General features: G+C 47.6%; 1 protein-coding gene across 4 annotated transcripts; it reads right to left on the reverse strand.

Moving 5' to 3' along the window:
• Positions 1-785: 785 nt before the first annotated feature.
• On the reverse strand, positions 786-17,298 carry urb2 (URB2 ribosome biogenesis homolog). Of its 4 annotated transcripts, none has more exons than XM_042333474.1 (10): positions 17,280-17,298; positions 14,175-14,312; positions 13,211-13,387; positions 9,045-12,444; positions 7,853-8,013; positions 7,503-7,613; positions 6,592-6,834; positions 5,617-5,713; positions 4,760-4,899; positions 786-2,581 (listed from the first exon to the last, which is right to left on the reverse strand). In XM_042333474.1, exons 2-10 carry the CDS (start codon positions 14,298-14,300, stop codon positions 2,384-2,386), a joined length of 4,653 nt encoding a protein of 1,550 aa, XP_042189408.1. In that variant the 5' UTR covers positions 14,301-14,312; positions 17,280-17,298; the 3' UTR covers positions 786-2,383. The 4 variants fall into 4 exon arrangements, with proteins under 4 accessions (XP_042189408.1, XP_042189409.1, XP_007892660.2 ...); XM_042333475.1 differs by lacking the exon at positions 17,280-17,298 and adding an exon at positions 17,166-17,189; XM_007894469.2 differs by lacking the exon at positions 17,280-17,298 and adding an exon at positions 14,543-14,657.
• Between the last annotated feature and the right edge of the window lie 32 nt (positions 17,299-17,330).

The following is a 17,330-nucleotide window of genomic DNA, read 5'->3' on the forward strand; positions in this document are numbered from 1 at the left end:
AGGTGTGAGGCTCCAGCATAATACCTATCTGAATTTGCACCTAAATTTATCTACTGAAGCTAACTAGTCTAATGCTAATTCCGTTCTTCCCCCATTTTTATTCAAATGTTTACCTAACAGCTGTGCGGAGCCAATCATGGTTTGGAAATGCATAATGGATCGAGAGATGGATCGAAGTGGTTGACAGAGTGGATTGAAATTCTCTTCACAACGGAGGAGCAATGCCTGAACCTCCAGATAAATAAATCTTTTTGAGATTGTGTTTTTTTTAGTTAAATTAGAATACTTTGTGATTTTCTTTTCTTGAAAGTCTAGACCAATAAAAAGGTGGCTTAAAAACACTAATAGTAGTGGGCCAGACATACTTAGCAGAGAAGGGCATGATTTGGTCTGCGTAACAGGCATCTGCCCTGGCCATGATAGGAGTTAGGTAGCAAGTCTTATGTGACTCCTAGTCTTGTCCAGCACTGAACCAGTAAGGGGTGAAAGCCACTTCAAGTCTTCCATTATGCAGAGTTCCTGATCTCAGTCACAGAGCTAGCAATTTTGCAAACTGTACAGAGGTGATGATTATCAATTTATACCTATGTTGCAGAGCAGTGCATATAATCTTCCTTCATTTACCTTATAATCATTCATTATTTTGAACATCTCTGATGGGAGCATTAATGCCCACATTATCTTACTTCATGAGTTTAATCTAAGTCACCTTTCTGAAAAACCTATGCACCCTGAACTGGTGGTGATTTGGTGAGATAAGTGTTCACAGGACACACAGAACCACTAACATGTTTATTAAAGATCAGAAACCATTTTGAGTTGTTTACAAAATGCAAAGAAATATATAATATTTAAAAAAATATATATATATCAGATTAAACCCAGCATCAGAAAATGTTACCTGCACATACAGGAATTTCTCTTTTCATGACTTAATTGAAAATAGACAATGAGGTTAACCGATATGGAGATGCTGCCTTCTATGCAGAATACAGCATTTTAGAAACACAAGTAAATATGCAGAAAATAAAGGCACTTCTAAGTATATTTTGGGCAAATGATACAGCCAGAATCAAAACTATAAAAACGCATACAGTATCATCTGATTCTGAGTTTCAGTTGCAATGACTAATATAAAAGGACACTGAACTGACTGTAGCTGAATTTAAAAATATATTTTGGCAATATCTGCTGGTTCCTGCCTATGAAGCCAAAGCCCATAGCTCAGTGAAACAGCTTTGCACTTGGGTTTGATGAGTTAACCAATGTAAAACAACATCAGTTAGGGTGTTGTCATTCTATTTAGCATGCATGGACTCAGAAAAGGGGTAAGGAATGAGGGAGAATTCTTACTATGGATTATCTTGATGAAAAATGCATCTGTGCATTTCATGATAAAGTCTCCCCCAGTCAAATCTCAAATGAAAACTAACTGTTTAGGGTTGGTCAAACATGAAGAATGCCTCATTGCTTGAAATTGCAGAGAATTCCTGGAACGGTACGCCAGAAGGGTGTGGGGGAAATAAACAAATAGTTTAGTGCAGAGAAACATTTTAGTGGCACACAACCAGCTCAGCTCAACAAAAGCAATATAAACTGCAGTGAAAGGAGCAGCTAAACAGGAAGAGCAGTCTCTGAACTCAGTCTGTATCATCTCATTACCAATATGGAGGGCACTAATGTCCTTAGTAAATATAAAGCACCGCTTTTATTCAATAGTAATATGGTTATCAATGCACTTGGAGGTGTAATACTTTTTCCCCACAAATATAGACCACACTTAAATCCCGTAAAGCATTTTTGAGCTGTTTTGACAATATGATATCAAATGCAAGGATTATTATAACTGGCTAACTTTATATTTGGTTCTGCCTGTAAACACATTTTGTTTATATAATCTTGCCAACTTTCTCTTCTCTCCTGCGGGGGTTTAGACCCTTTACCTTATATATGGAAGCACTTTTTGATGCCTTCCTCAAATGATGGCACCAATGAGATATTTAACCATAATATCCACTTCATGTTGATTTGAATATTTTCATAACGAATCTCAGTTGGCAAATTTTCCTCGAAAAAAACATCTAAATTGGTGCATCATTACAAAGTACTATTAACTGTATTAATAAATTAGCACGGTGAGAGGTACTCAGTTGGGAAATACACTGCTAATGTACAAATAAGACATGATGACCAGCAGAGTTTGAACTCTGAGTTAGCTGATTTCATCCACAGGCAGCAGTAGGGATCCATAGCGTATTAGTGGTTCCTGTGTCCACTGTTAAAGATGTCAGTGTTTCCTTATAAAGCCCACATTATCTAATTCAGTACAGTAGATTCTTTCCTTGTATACTGAAAGCTGGGATAAGAACTTGTTCTTCGCAGTTTATGCAGTGTACTTTTCCTCTCCTTGCCTTTTGGTTTTGTGATAACGTACATAGTTGCTATACAGCGCCTTGAAGACCTCCCTCACACCCATCTGCAGTGACATGTTAATAAAATGTATGTCATAATCTACACAAAGATCTAGAACTTCATAGAGTCCTTCTGTCAAGTGTCTTTTCACATCTGGATGCAGGGTGACCTGGAAGTATAAAAACATATAGTTGTAAAGAACTCTGACATTTATTTTATAAAACGAATACAAGAGAACTTTTGTAAAGCACTTTAAAATAATTGTATGAAGTACGTTCACGTTGTGTGGTTATGTGATATTGTCACATCTTGTCACCAATCACTTATTCCTTCTGCAGAACTGTGCAACATGGTCAATGAGTCAGATGATATAATTAATTGTATGTCCCAGTCAGCAAGTTATGTGTGTAATCCCAGTGTTCTGCTGTACATTCAACTAGTTCGATCAACTTCATTTACAGAACAGTCCTTTGCCATTGCCTGTGAAGGAAACATGCAGGTCTTGGTGTATTTAGACTGATCCAAAGTGTAACCTCTTAGCTTCCAGCTTCATAGTAATATGAAGAGAAAATCCAGGTTTACATTACCAGCTCCATGTCACTTTTAATCAGGTTGAAAATAGTATTACAAGTATCATTCTCTTCACTTTAATGTTCACTTCTGTGTTTTACTTCAAATTCCGAACAACAGTGTTTCTGTCATTGACTCTGTACTTGCAATGGAAACTACCTAACAGTGGGTTAAAATAAGTGAGATGAATTTGAACAGACTGGCGCCAAAACTTAGGATTGTACTCTTTGAAATGACAACTAGGTGGAGCTTTTTTCCTACCAATTTTTCACATTGAATTTTCTCCCCCTCTTTTCCTAAAGGCATTTTAGCACCTTTTTCTTCTACTGAGATAAGACTCCACTATAAAAGGACCTTCATCTAAGTGGCTTGTATTCATGACTGAGCCTTGGCAGACGATTTCACTGCGGGTAATCACAGCCTAGCTGAATCCTGTCGTCATGCCGCATCCACACACGTGTACCTCCAGCAAATGTCACTGGTTAGTGATTAGGAATGCATCGCACTCCCCCCAAATTGTACAATTTTCCAAAAATAGCATGCTAACCACCCCCGAGACATGATCAGATACTCACACAGATCAAGGATTCGAGCCTTCAACCTCCCTACCTGTAACTCAGGAAACCAACTGGGACCCCTTCACACTGATTTATGACATTTATGTGGTTCTCCCCCAGCAAGGAACCACAGAGATTTACATCACAAGAGGTGGCCATCATGCCTGTCCTGGTTGTCTGAAAGATCTCACCTTTGCCCGTCTGACCTGCTCGTACTCCACTCCACTATCCACCCACTTCGCTCAGCGGACACAGGCCTGCTACGTGTTCCCCCAACCCCTCTCTGCTACAATCAGTGGCTCTGCTTTCAGTCACTACACCCCAAACCTCTGGAACTGAACTCCCTGACTCAATTCCTCTACCTCTCTCCTCTGTTTCTATCTTTAAATCCCTTAAGACTTACTTCTTTGATCAAGCCTATGGTGGCCTGCCCTTCCAGTGTCCAACCTCACCATTGTGCAGTATTCTGAGATGCCATTCTGCATGAAGGCACTATCTAAATGCAAGTTATATCCACTTAGTTCCATTCTCCTGCCTTTTCCCCCATACCTTATTATATTTCTCCTTTTCAGATACTTACCTAATTCCCTCTTGAACGCCTGTAGAGATTCTGCCTCAACTACAGTTCCAGGTTGTACATTCCATGTCCCATCAACATTCTGTGTGAAAAATAATTCTGCTACGCCTCCCTTTGCTCTTTGGGGAATTACTTTAAATCACTGCTCTCTAGTTACTGACTTACTGACTAGTACATATAATTTATCCTCGTTTAATTATCAAACCCTCTCATCATTTTTAAAAAAAGCTCTACCAGGTCACCCCTCAACCTTCTCTGTTCGAGGGAGAACAGCACCAGCAACATCTCCGAACTGCCTACTCCCCAAATCACTACCTTCTGCCTCCGCTCGCCTGATTCCAGCCTCCTGTTTGTTCCTCATGCCCTCAGTTCCAATATCAGTGGCTGCACTTTCAGCAACTACACCCAAAAACTCTGGAACACTCTTCCTCTAAACTTCCACATTGCCCCCTCCTTCTCCATCTTCTGGTTGCACCTGAAGACTTTTCTCTTCGACCATGTCTTTGGTCACTGTCCCCTTCCCCTCATCTCGGTGTCGTGCTCCACCACTCTCAAGTGCTCTGGGACGCTACCCTGCATCAAAGGTGCTATATAAATGAAGCTGTTGTTGTTAGTTTCTTCAGTGTCTGGCGACAGTGATTACCTTTTGTAGTTCATTGATGTACTGCGCCACGATGAAAGGAGAGAACTGGGTGAATTCTTTAGTCACTGAAGCAATGTGAGTGTACATTCTCCGCACTAAGAGTGCACATCGCAGGATAGCTTCATTTTCAGTTGAGCTTCCTGCAGCAACAATATTCAAAAAGCATTTATTAGAATACAGTTGCCATGCTTTTAGATTCTCAGCAGGCTACAACGATTGCAGATTCTAAGATGCGATAATTCTTGTGAATTATTTTCTGCATCTTTCCCCCCTCATTTTATGGCTCGGTTCAATTACACACACACACACACACACACACAGAGTGTCAACACTATAAAATAACATTTGTACAGTAAAATTCACATAAGTCTGATCTGTATAAATCATATAATCTGCCCAAATTCCATTGAATTTCATATTAAAACCCACTTAATTTTATCTGCACTAGTTGAATTAACAATCACGCAATTCGTAATGCTGCTACAGTACTTGCCACGACTGAAGTCACTGGCTGTCGGTCAAAACTTTGCTTCCCACACCTTCCTCCAATGGAACATCACACATACACACCCAGTAAGAGCCTGGACGATTTCTCCCTCCTTTGGTCTTAAATTGTAACTCTTAATACGCTAGAACTAGGTCATTTGAAACACCTTTACTCACATACCCACATGGGACACAAGTACTTACTTATTAACTGACCATCCGGGAGCCACTAAATTATTGGAAGTGTTCAAACCTGCTATTATTATTATAATTATTATTATCGCAGGCTTTCTCAAAGCATGCATCTAGGACCTTTTCAGAGAATGCTTAATATGTCAATAGAAAAAAATATATCTTTCTCTAGCACATACCTTTCTCTCGATCAGGTTTTTGACGACCCTCATGCATGATGGAAATGACTAATCGGTTAAAACAATTGAGGAAAGAGGGAGCTGCTTTTAGCATTACCTGTGTGTCAAAGTCAAATAAATCTCTGATCAGTAACAACATTTCCAACAATAACATGATATACAAAATCAGAGCAGATGAGTGTTTGACTCATGGGGAAACACATCACCATACTTAAAGAGTTAATATCTAAACCAGACAGTGTTCCACATATGCATGAAATTTCCCTGCATCTGGAATCAAATGTGTGCTCTCTCCCTGGAGAGTCATACCCTCCTTACCCAATTCCAGAGAGTATTTAGGCACAAGTCAAGGATTGGGAACCTTAGAGTGTGAGTTGTGGTACTGTTGAAGTTTAACCCACTAAAACCTCAAGTTTGCCATTGAAAGCACTTCCTGGCAAGCTTCCTGCTGCTTGTCCAGATAGGACCAACTTACCCATTAAGGCTTTGGCTTGCAGGTTAACAGGAGAGTGGGAAAAATCCCTGCTCCCAATCTGCCTCTCTAAGTCCTATGAGCCAGCCTGACTAGTCTGTCATCAGCAAATGCCATAGCATATTTTAGACCTACTCATCGCAGGATTACTGAGACCGCCACAGAGTCCTGATTTGATTCCAACATTCCATTGCCAAGCATGTCACCTTGGAGCCAACTGAGCTCCAAGGAGATAACATTTACTTGTCTCCAAGAAGAATAGTCAATTATCCAACATAAAGGCCAGTCGTTCAGTGAAACACACCTGGACAAGGGCAGTGCAGGTGTGGTCCTGCCCTCAGGTTGGTCTCTCTATCTCCTGAGCAAGGTGAATGTGCACATAATCCACCCTTCTGACCAAGGATCCCACTGTGATAGACCAAATGAGGGGAAGAACCATGGTCAAGGTTCTATAAAATAAACAGATACGGTTCTACACCAAGGTCACACAGCCTTGTTCTTACCTTAGGATGAAACTTTAAAACAGAAAACAGGACTTCATGTATTCCTTCAAAAACCTTTTCGTAATCCTCCAGTTTCAGACGTTCGAGCGGTACACATAACAGGGTGTTAAATGCAAGGTGGACGTGTTGTGGGTTTAGGAGTCTGCCCTCTCCCCGCCTCACCAGAATTGCCAACGTCTCCAATACAGGCAAAATAATTTTACAAGTCAATAAGGGTTCCTGGGCTGCCTCCTTGCTTAGAACCTAAGGAGCCAGAGGTAAAGAACAACAAATCTTTTTAGCACTGGGCACAGTGGGCAAAGTAGGTACACAAGTTTCTCTGCACAGTAAAAATATGCAGTTGGATGGAGAAATGGCTGGAAAATAGGATTAATAAAGGACAACTCAGAAAAATAGTAGCAGTAGCACAGAGATAAGGAACTGAATGGCCTCCTACAATGCTGACAATTTCTGTTTCTTAAATTAAGAATGTTGATTCTTGACAAGCTATTAACTCCGGTGAATGGATAACACTTCCCCCTTTTGTATTTTTAGACAAGCAGGGAATGTTTTTGCTCATGAAAGTCAGGGATATCTCCTCCCCCTCCCTCCCCACATACCATCTTGTCCATTCAGTGGGAATACATTGCGTGATTGGCAAATTGATTTGTAAACAGATGCGTGTGTCAGGTCTGTTTTAATCCTATCACCTTAATCTCTCAGGGAACAGAAAGGATTAGAAAGAACTAGCAACCCAAAGCATGTCACTCTAACCCACAGAAACTGAACACAACCTACTTCCAAAGCGGAGTTCCCACAAGTCAGAGGAATCAAACACAATTCTGCATATCAGGCCCAAATATTAAAAAAGGCAGTCACCGACTGCTTGAACCTTAAAGCAAATCCAACCTTCCAGACTCCCTGTTACTTACAAGCAGTGATGTGATGATCTGTGGAGCAACAAGCCAAAAAGCCTTTTGTGGGTCCTCGTCAAGGCGACATCTCAAGAAGAGCCTGGTCAGGGTCACGGCGGCCAGGACATCCTGTAGATCAGCAATGTTAGCAGATCGGATTGATAGCACATAGGTACACACAGAAAAATAGGTGAACGAGCGACAAAGTGGAAGCACCATAGGTATTTGGGCTCCATTCGCTTGAAGGGGTATGGGGATAGGGCAGAGCAGTGGGAGTGAAAGTACCACTTCCTCCAAGAGCCAGCGCAGACTTGTTGGGTCGAATGGCCTCCTTCTGTGCTGGAAACGTCTATAATTCTATCACTCACCGTGTGCTGACCTTTCCAAAGGTTAGCGACTTCAAATCCTTGTGTGATCACTCTTGCCATTACGTAGGAGCGCTCACCAGTGCACCTTTCTGCCAAATGCGTCAGGATCTCGATGAGCTGAGGTTCCAGTGACTGCACCCACTGAACTGTCATCCATGGAGCTGCCACACGGCACAAAATGGAGCAATTAAGTGACACTCGCAATATCATTTGGAGAGCAGGGTGCAAAAATACCGCGGGTAAAACCTGCAGACTGTTGGAATCACACAGCAGGCCCTACCAAGGCCTGAATGAGAGAGGTAGGCTAATGTTTTGGAGTGACCCTTCATCAGAACTCCCCATGGCCCGCAAACCTAGTGATGCGAAACATGCACCGTTTGTAAGCGAATCTCACCAGCTGGTGGCACAAGTTACAGGTGCACCTCCAGATCAGTCAATGCACCAGGCGTTAGCATAACCTTGAAATGCAGCACAACATCATACAATACAGCTCAACACAATGAGGGGATTTCAGAGGTATGGAACCCATTCACTGTCAGGAGCAAATAATAATAATAATAATAAATCAATATCAAATCAATAAGAGAAGGTCGCTTTGGTTCTGGATGGATTGATAACATCAGCAACAACAACTTGCACGCAGGGTAGCGTCTCAGAGCGCCTAACAGTGGCAGAGACTGACTCCTAGCCGGGGGGAGGTGGCCGTAAGCACGGTCGAAGAGGAAAGTTTTCAGGCGGGACTTGAAAGAGGGGAGAGGGGGGGCAAGACAGAGGGAATGAGGGAGTGTTCCAGAGTTTTGGGGTGTAGTGGCTGAAAGCACGACCGCCAATGGTGGAGTGGAGGATTCGAGGGACAAGCAGGAAGCGCTGGATAGTGGATTGTGGAGTGAGGAGGTCCGAGAGGTAGGGAGATGCCAGCAAGTGAATGGTTTTGAACACGATAACACCCCAATCAGATTTATATTGATTTCATTATCTCTACCTGCGCCCAAATCCAACAACAAACAACAAAATTATATTTATAGAGCGCCTTTCACGTCGGGAGGACGTCCCACATCCACAGTCAATTCATTTTACAGTATATTCTGTGAAGCACTTTGAGATGTCTCGAAGACACTGTAAGGCGCTATATCAAAGCCAAGGATTATTATTATTATTTTTGATTCCCACAGGAAAAGACTCGCTCGGTTACCTGCCAGCAGACTCTTCACAGCGCTGAGCACCGGGAGAACACCATTCTCGAAGCCGGCATCACTGCACAGCTCCAAGGCTGAAGAAAACACCCCCAAAAAGTCCAGCCTTTTCCTCAGACTTTCCAGGTCGTCCCCGCAAGAGAGGAGCTCCTCAAGGACTCTCGAGCACGTGCTCTGGTACAGTTGTGGGTATTGCAGCTCCACCTGATCTGGTGCCTTCACTTCCTCGCTGCCTGTCTTGTCTCCTTGCTCCAGGCTGCTGTCAGTCCTCAGGCACAGCTCCGCTTCCAGCAGGACAGTGACGGACAAAATGTAGAACGCTGGATCCAACCCACTGCTGGCGATGAGGTGAGCCTGAAGGACCGGAGCCATGAGTCCGGTGACTTGGCCGAGCAGGGCGAGGAGGGCTTTGCTTGCATACTGGTTCCTCTCCGACTGCTGTAAAGAAGTGATGAGGACTCGGGCCAGCACGGACAGAGCCAGCAGGAGGAGCTGCTCCGGCCCTGGCTTCCCGCTCTCTTTGGTTTCTTCACTGAAAACCGCCTTGAAGCTGGCGAGGAAATGGATAAACCGTTCCAAGTTCAGACACATGCTCTGCTTCCTGTCAATGATCACCTGAAGGAACCCAGCTAAGAACGTTTGGAAGGTGCCAAGAAACTCCAACCCAGCCGGAGTCTCTCGCTCAGCACCTAACTCCGCGCTGACTGAAAGCAAGGAGGCTACGATGGCTTCCAACAGGTCACTGGCGTGCAGCACTCTGAACACAGAGTTACAGTTTCTGCCTGTCTGCAGGACAGTCAGCAGGTAGTAGCACTTGTTCAGTAGCTGAAGGGGTCCGACAGCATGGCTCTGGTCAGAGCAGGGTCGGAGCCTGGTAGCCAGAGTGAACAGCAGAAGGAAACAGCGGATGTGATCGGCAGAGCGCAGGGCGTCCAGTTGCAGAGCTAAGAGCTGATCCAGCGCACACAGGAGCTCCTGCCGCTGCTGCTCTGACAGCGCGAGAGGGGAGGAGGATTTTGCTTGCGACAGGATGCTCTCAGCGAGAGCTTCGACCAGTTTCTGAGGAGAATTGGCGTCTTCCTGTGGCTCCTGCAATTGGGTCTTCGGAACCCTGTCCTTCCGGCTCCTGACAAAGAAGTCCTCGTGCCAGGGAATATTGGGGTCTGCTAGGCCCCGCAGGAGCTGTGCGGCCGCAATGTTCCCTGAACTGGCCACCAGCTCCCCGATTCTCTCAGTCAGACCGGAAATGAAAGCGGAATGCAGTGCTGGCATTTCAGGGAGAAGAGGGCTGCGGAGCAAACTGTCGGAGATGGCGGGAACGGTCAGCGAGTCCCGACCTGACCCTAGGAGATCTTCCCGCAGCAGGCTGCCCAGAACCACATCCGCTATGTGCCTCGTGTCCTCTTGAGAGAGGTAGGGAAAGAGAAGGAAGAGGTTGGAGGTGACCAGGTACCAGTGTGCGACCTCGCGGGTCTCCTCACTCAGTGTGCTCAGCTCCCCGTCCCACACTTGTGCACGGCCGCTCGGACTGGTGCTTTTCCCTGACAGCACAACGAAAGCCGCTGCCGATCTCAAGGAAGTGTTGTCCTCCTCGCTCCGCTCACCGCGCTGCATGATAATCTTTTTCATTTTCTGAAGGGAAAGCAACTCCAGGAAGTGCTGGTTTAGTCGGCTGTTCTTCCTGGAGACCTGGACAATCCGCAACCAAGCGTTGGAGTCTAATTCAGCCAGCAGACAATGAAAATCCCCCTCCTTCATCGCCTGGCCCTCTGCCAGTTTACCGGCCTGGCTTTCTGGAGAGACGTAGGAGGGGCAGTTCAGCTGGAGCATGGTGTTAACCTCCACCCAGGTGTAGGCGAGGAGCAGGCCGGCACCGCTCACACTGGCAGCCCAGGGAGATGAGCTTTCACCATGATCTTTAACCATGTTCAGGAGCGGCAGCACTACTGTTTGGGGCATCTCCTGCATTAACTGCTCTGTGCGCCGCCTGATCGGGACTGGCGTTTTGCTGTCGAGGCTCCTCATGTTGAAGAGAATGGAGTGCAGCAGGACACTCACCGCAAACATCTTCTCTGCCAAGTCAAAGTTCCCTTCCAGGTCTGGAATCAAGTGATCATGGCACTTCTTCAGGATCATGTCCCAAATGTCCAGGACCTGACTGGGTGGCAGGTCAGCTAAGCACTCCCTCAGCTTGGTGGTTAGCACGGTGGAGAGGACAGGCTGCCTCAGCTCAGTGACAGGCCGGCAGATCGCGTCCAGCACTTCATGGAAGAGCCGGGGCAGCTGCCGGAGCTTGGCGTAGGTCTGCAGCAAGGTGCCCAGCAGCATGTCCTGAGCCTTCCGCTTCTGTGGATCAGTTATGTTAGTGTTGATCCACGCCAACGACACCAAGTCCCCTAGCCTGGGCTCCACGATCAAATGGTTCAACAAGACCAAGGTCTTCAGACACCTGAACCAGGCTGGGATGGTCGGCTGGGGTTCACTTAGCAATGTCTCGGCTACCCTGCTGTAGAAGGCAAACTGCACCTCATGGTTCTGGATTTTATCCACTGCAATGTTGTAGATGTCATTGGCAAATGCAGAGGTCAGCAGCTGATCCAATGCCAGCAATGCCGAGGCCGGGGTCACGGGCAGGAGATTCTCACCCGCTGCAGGGCTTACGTGTGGCAGTGCGAAGGAGTGGAATAAGCGAGCGAGCATGTGGAAGCAAAGCAGTCGATTTTCATCTTTGCAGTAGGATTCGAGAAAGAGTTTGTAAAGCAGAGGCACTGAGCTGCCCACCACAGCGATGTGGGAATCGGGCCTGAAGAACTCAGAGTCTCCCAATCTATCCAGCATCTCCTTGACGGGCAACAGCCATAACTTAACAGCGTTTTTCTTTTTCCCATCCGCACCGTCCCTTTGGAGGAGCTCCTCTGGGTAGGAGTTCAGGTGATCCTGGTGGAAAAGCCCAGCCAGAAGAAACTCCTCTATCTTGTTTCTGATATCTTTGCTCAGGCGATGCCGTGCTGCCCCATCCTCTTCACCTGCCCAGGATTTGACCGTCAGCAGGTGCCTCAGTAAAAGGCACGGCTGCAGCAGGTGGGCCGAGACCTGGGTGAATACCCTGGTTTGATTATGCTGTTGCCTCTGGACCACAAGATAGTGATGTATTGTCAGCAGCAGGACATTAAGGAGCTGTGTTGAGCACAGTGCGTTTGAAGACTTCAGTCTGGAGCAGACCAGTAAGGAGAGTTTTCCCAGTAAATCCACTAGTTGTTCCCACTTGGTGGTGTAAATGATGCAAAGGGCTGGAGAGGAGAGGATGCTTTGGCAGCAGCTCAGCACCCTCGCCAGATATGCTGCACATTCACCCGGTGGCTCTTCAGAGGAACACTCAGATATAATGTCATTGATCGTCTGGAACAAAAATATTTTTATCAGGTGTTATCACTACGAGGTGTTAAAGGTATGATCACCAGTGAACTCACAAACACGCTCACTACTAAATGCCACATGTTGTTGATCCAAATCACACTTTTTAAATGCATAAATTCTGGAAATTTAATGTTTCATTTCCAATTATTTCATCGAAATATGTCACAGGTGTTTTATCCAAATCAAATTTTTTAAGTTTATTTAATAAAAATTTAAGGATTCCAACGATTTGTCTAATTTTCTCCCTACTCGCACACTACTTTCTGCTCCTGCTCTGGCCTCCTCTTGTTGGTCTATGGTTTAACAGACAGTGGTTGCTCTCTGGTCCCCTGCCCAAATGGCCATTGTTGATGTGCGTGCCTTGGCATCGAGTGTCGGCCACTTGACTATAAAAGGTGTCAGTCACAACCAAACCTAATCTCTCCCCACCCGGCTACCACACGCACACACACAAACAAACAAATCAGTGGAGGGTGCTGTCAAGGGACAGTAGCAAGAATCCTGGCTGGTATTCCCCTCCTTAACCTGGGAAGGTCAGGGCCAACTTATCTTCCCCGTGTAACCCAAACTGAAACTAACAAAGTCAGCATGGACTGGGATTTGAACTAGTGAGCTCCTGGTTTGTAAACTACAGCTCTATCCACTAAACCATCAGAGCTGCTCCCCTCCTCAAAATCATATTTAAAAAGCTACTGGTGACACACTTCTACCACTCTGAGGTACCCACAACAAAATATACTTGTTTCACCTGAGCAACTGTAAAGCGGAGGTTAACAACCCTCCCCTCCTTGATCAGCTTTTGGAGCTTAACGCTGTGAAGAATATCATCCAAGTAAGTCCACAGTCCGGCCACAATCTCATCACCGAACACCAACTTCTTGCTGTGATATCCAGTCAACGTGTGGCTCACCCAGTCCAGTAAAACCTCACATTGGAGAGAAACAAAAGGTCAATTAGTCAATCAGCAACAACACTACAACCCACGCTCTCTGGTTTCTGCTGTGCAGTATACTGAAATCAAAATTTGTCCCAACAGACTTTTTGCCTTACACCACCAAGATCTCCCCAAATTAATACTGGACAAACAGATTGCATTGGCCCAGCGGGGCTGGTTTCATTTCCCAACAAAAGCCGCCTCTGTTAGTTTCACGAGAAGTGAGATATCATCCTGCAAGATTATTGATCTCTACTCTTGCACATCTCTCCACAGCTAGAAGTGGATACCTGCCTGGCCTCTTAGCTAGGGAGTAGTCTGTGGTTGATCCCGAGACAGGTATACAGGCAGGGGATGAAATAGTGCAGGTCCTGAACAAGTCTCCAAAAGAGGAGTGAAATCAATGATCTAAACAGCCTTCTCTTCGTTAAACTTTTCCTGCAACATACTTGATCCTCAGATACTAAATAGCCCAGGCAAAGGCCATTAGAAAGATCTCAGCTTTAGCTTTTCTCTCTCTCCGACCCTTCTCTTTTCAAGGTGACAGACTGCTTTTCCTTCTACTGAGGTATGGTTTCACACCAGTACCATTCGCGTAGAGCTCTAAAGCAGGAACATTGGAAGATTTTTCCCAAGAGCACTGAGGCCAATTGTAGCGCCTCAGCTGCTGCCCTAACTGAGATCGGCTCGCTCAGCACAGCCAGAACTCAAACCTGCAAACTAGATGTCTTGTTACCGCACCAAAGATAAGTAATCGCTGAAGAACTAAAATCCATACCTGTTCTTTGTTGGGTATAAAGCACTGTTGTGAAATCCAGGCAAATCGAGCCAGCTTGAGTTTGTCTTGCCATGGGGTTTTGGGACTTTTTAGCTTTAGATGAATTCCAGAGTAAGCAACAGCCATGGTCGATCAACTCTGAAAGGAGAGAACAACAGTGAGTTACCGCTGTTATAAATAAGAGTCCAGCTATTTATTTGTAACTAACAAGGTTTGAAAGGGAAGATCACCACACATTATTGATGTTATGTTGCTCCAGTGTGTTTTTTCCTTTACTTAATAACTTGTTTAATAATTTATCCTTCATTGTTTATAAAACATTTTAGGTCTCTGCTACATTTTACACAGTATGTTGCAATAATAGATACCATTAGGAACCAGTAAATCTATGGAGAAAGCATTGGAGAAAAAAAAACACCCCTCCTGTCCCATTTCTCTCCCCCTCTGACCCAATTGTCTCCTCCTTCTGCCCGTCTCTCACCCTCCTAACCCCTTTCCCCCTTCTGCCGCTCCTCCTGTACCTTTCTCTCTGGCTCTGGCTGTACCTCTCTCTCTGGCTCTGGCTGTACCTCTCTCTTTGGCTCTGGCTGTACCTCTCTCTCTGGCTCTGGCTGCTCCTCTCTCTCTGGCTCTGGCTGCTCCTCTCTCTCTGGCTCTGGCTGCTCCCCTCTCTCTCTCTGGCTCTGGCTGTGGCTGCTCCTCTCTCTCTGGCTGCTCCCCTCGCTCTGGCTCTGGCTGTGGCTGCTCCTCTCTCTCTCTCTGGCTCTGGCTGTACCTCTCTCTCTGGCTGTGGCTTCTCCTCTCTCTCTGGCTCTCGCTGCTCCCCTCTCTCTGGCTCTGGCTGTGGCTGTACCTCTCTCTCTGGCTCTGGCTGTACCTCTCTCTCTGGCTCTGGCTGTACCTCTCTCTCTGGCTCTGGCTGCTCCTCTCTCTCTGGCTCTGGCTGCTCCTCTCTCTCTGGCTCTGGCTGCTCCCCTCTCTCTCTCTGGCTCTGGCTGTACCTCTCTCTCTGGCTGTGGCTTCTCCTCTCTCTCTGGCTCTGGCTGTGGCTGTACCTCTCTCTCTAGCTCTGGCTGTGGCTGTACCTCTCTCTCTGGCTCTGGCTGTGGCTGTGCCTCTCTCTCTGGCTCTGGCTGTACCTCTCTCTCTGGCTCTGGCTGTGGCTGTACCTCTCTCTCTGGCTCTGGCTGTGGCTGCTCCTCTCTCTCTGGCTGTACCTCTCTCTCTGGCTCTGGCTGTGGCTGTACCTCTCTCTCTGGCTGTGGCTGCTCCCCTCTCTCTGGCTGTGTCTGCTCCCCTCTCTCTCTCTCTGGCTCTGGCTGTATCTCTCTCTCTGGCTGTGGCTGTACCTCTCTCTCTGGCTCTGGCTGTACCTCTCTCTCTGGCTCTGGCTCTCGCTGCTCGCCTCTCTCTGGCTCTGGCTGTACCTCTCTAACTCTGGCTCTGGCTGCTCCCCTCTCTCTCTAGCTGTGGCTGTACCTCTCTCTCTGGCTCTGGCTGTGGCTGTACCTCTCTCTCTGGCTCTGGCTGTGGCTGTACCTCTCTCTCTCTGGCTCTGGCTGTGGCTGTACCTCTCTCTCTGGCTGTGGCTGTGGCTGCTCCTCTCTCTCTGGCTCTGGCTGCTCCCCTCTCTCTGGCTCTGGCTCTGACTGTGCCTCTCTCTCTGGCTCTGGCTCTGGCTGCTCGCCTCTCTCTGGCTCTGGCTGTGGCTGTACCTCTCTCTCTCTGGATGTGGCTGTGCCCCTCTCTCTGTGGCTGTGGCTGTGCCCCTCTCTCTGGCTCTGGCTGTACACCTCTCTCTGGCTGTGGCTGCACCCCTCTCTCTGGCTCTGGCTGTACCTCTCTCTCTGGCTCTGGCTGTGGCTGCTCCCCTCTCTCTGGCTCTGGCTCTGACTGTGCCTCTCTCTCTGGCTCTGGCTCTGGCTGCTCGCCTCTCTCTGGCTCTGGCTGTACCTCTCTCTCTCTGGCTCTGGCTGTGCCCCTCTCTCTGTGGCTGTGGCTGTGCCCCTCTCTCTGGCTCTGGCTGTACCCCTCTCTCTGGCTCTGGCTGCACCCCTCTCTCTGGCTCTGGCTGCACCCCTCTCTCTGGCTCTGGCTGTACCTCTCTCTCTGGCTCTGGCTGCTCCCCTCTCGCTGGCTGTGTCTGCTCCCCTCTCTCTCTCTCTGGCTCTGGCTGTGGCTGTACCTCTCTCTCTGGCTCTGGCTGCTCGCCTCTCTCTGGCTCTGGCTGCTCCCCTCTCGCTGGCTGTGTCTGCTCCCCTCTCTCTCTCTCTGGCTCTGGCTGTGGCTGTACCTCTCTCTCTGGCTCTGGCTGTGGCTGTACCTCTCTCTCTGGCTCTGGCTGCTCGCCTCTCTCTGGCTCTGGCTGTACCTCTCTAACTGGCTCTGGCTGCTCCTCTCTCTCTCTCTCTCTCTGGCTCTGGCTGTGGCTGTACCTCTCTAACTCTGGCTCTGGCTGCTCCTCTCTCTCCCTCTCTCTCTGGCTCTGGCTGCTCCTGTCTCTCTGGCTCTGGCTGCTCCTCTCTAACTGGCTCTGGCTGCTCCTCTCTCTCTCTCTCTCTCTCTGGCTCTGGCTCTGGCTGTACCTCTCTAACTCTGGCTCTGGCTGCTCCTCTCTCTCCCTCTCTCTCTGGCTCTGGCTGCTCCTGTCTCTCTGGCTCTGGCTGTGGCTGTACCTCTCTAACTCTGGCTCTGGCTGCTCCTCTCTCTCCCTCTCTCTCTGGCTCTGGCTGCTCCTGTCCCTCTGGCTCTGGCTGTGGCTGTACCTCTCTAACTCTGGCTCTGGCTGCTCGCCTCTCTCTGGCTCTGGCTGTACCTCTCTAACTGGCTCTGGCTGCTCCTCTCTCTCTCTCTCTCTATGGCTCTGGCTGTGGCTGTACCTCTCTAACTCTGGCTTTGGCTGCTCCTCTCTCTCCCTCTCTCTCTGGCTCTGGCTGCTCCTGTCTCTCTGGCTCTGGCTGTACCTCTCTCTCTCTGTGGCTGTGGCTGTACCTCTCTCTGTGGCTGTGTCCCTCTCTGTGGCTGTGCCCCTCTCTCTGTAGCTGTGGCTGTGGCCCTCTCTCTGTAGCTGTGGCTGTGGCCCTCTCTCTGTGGCTGTGGCTGTACCTCTCTCTGTGGCTGTGGCCCTCTCTCTGTAGCTGTGGCTGTGGCCCTCTC

The sequence above is a fragment of the Callorhinchus milii genome, unplaced genomic scaffold (assembly GCF_018977255.1).
Source record: "Callorhinchus milii isolate IMCB2004 unplaced genomic scaffold, IMCB_Cmil_1.0 Scaffold3, whole genome shotgun sequence".
Lineage (NCBI taxonomy): Eukaryota > Metazoa > Chordata > Chondrichthyes > Chimaeriformes > Callorhinchidae > Callorhinchus > Callorhinchus milii.

What these genes read in the sequence shown, in the direction of transcription:
- urb2 (XM_042333474.1), bottom strand. Translation starts at nt 14,300, where the DNA reads ATGGCTGTTGCTTACTCTGGAATTCATCTAAAGCTAAAAAGTCCCAAA. An exon ending in TTATACCCAACAAAGAACAG is followed by an intron (nt 13,388 to 14,174) that starts GTATGGATTTTA and finishes CTCCAATGTGAG; the next exon opens with GTTTTACTGGACTGGGTGAG. An exon ending in TTTTAAAGTTTCATCCTAAG is followed by an intron (nt 5,714 to 6,591) that starts GTAAGAACAAGG and finishes TTTGACACACAG; the next exon opens with GTAATGCTAAAAGCAGCTCC.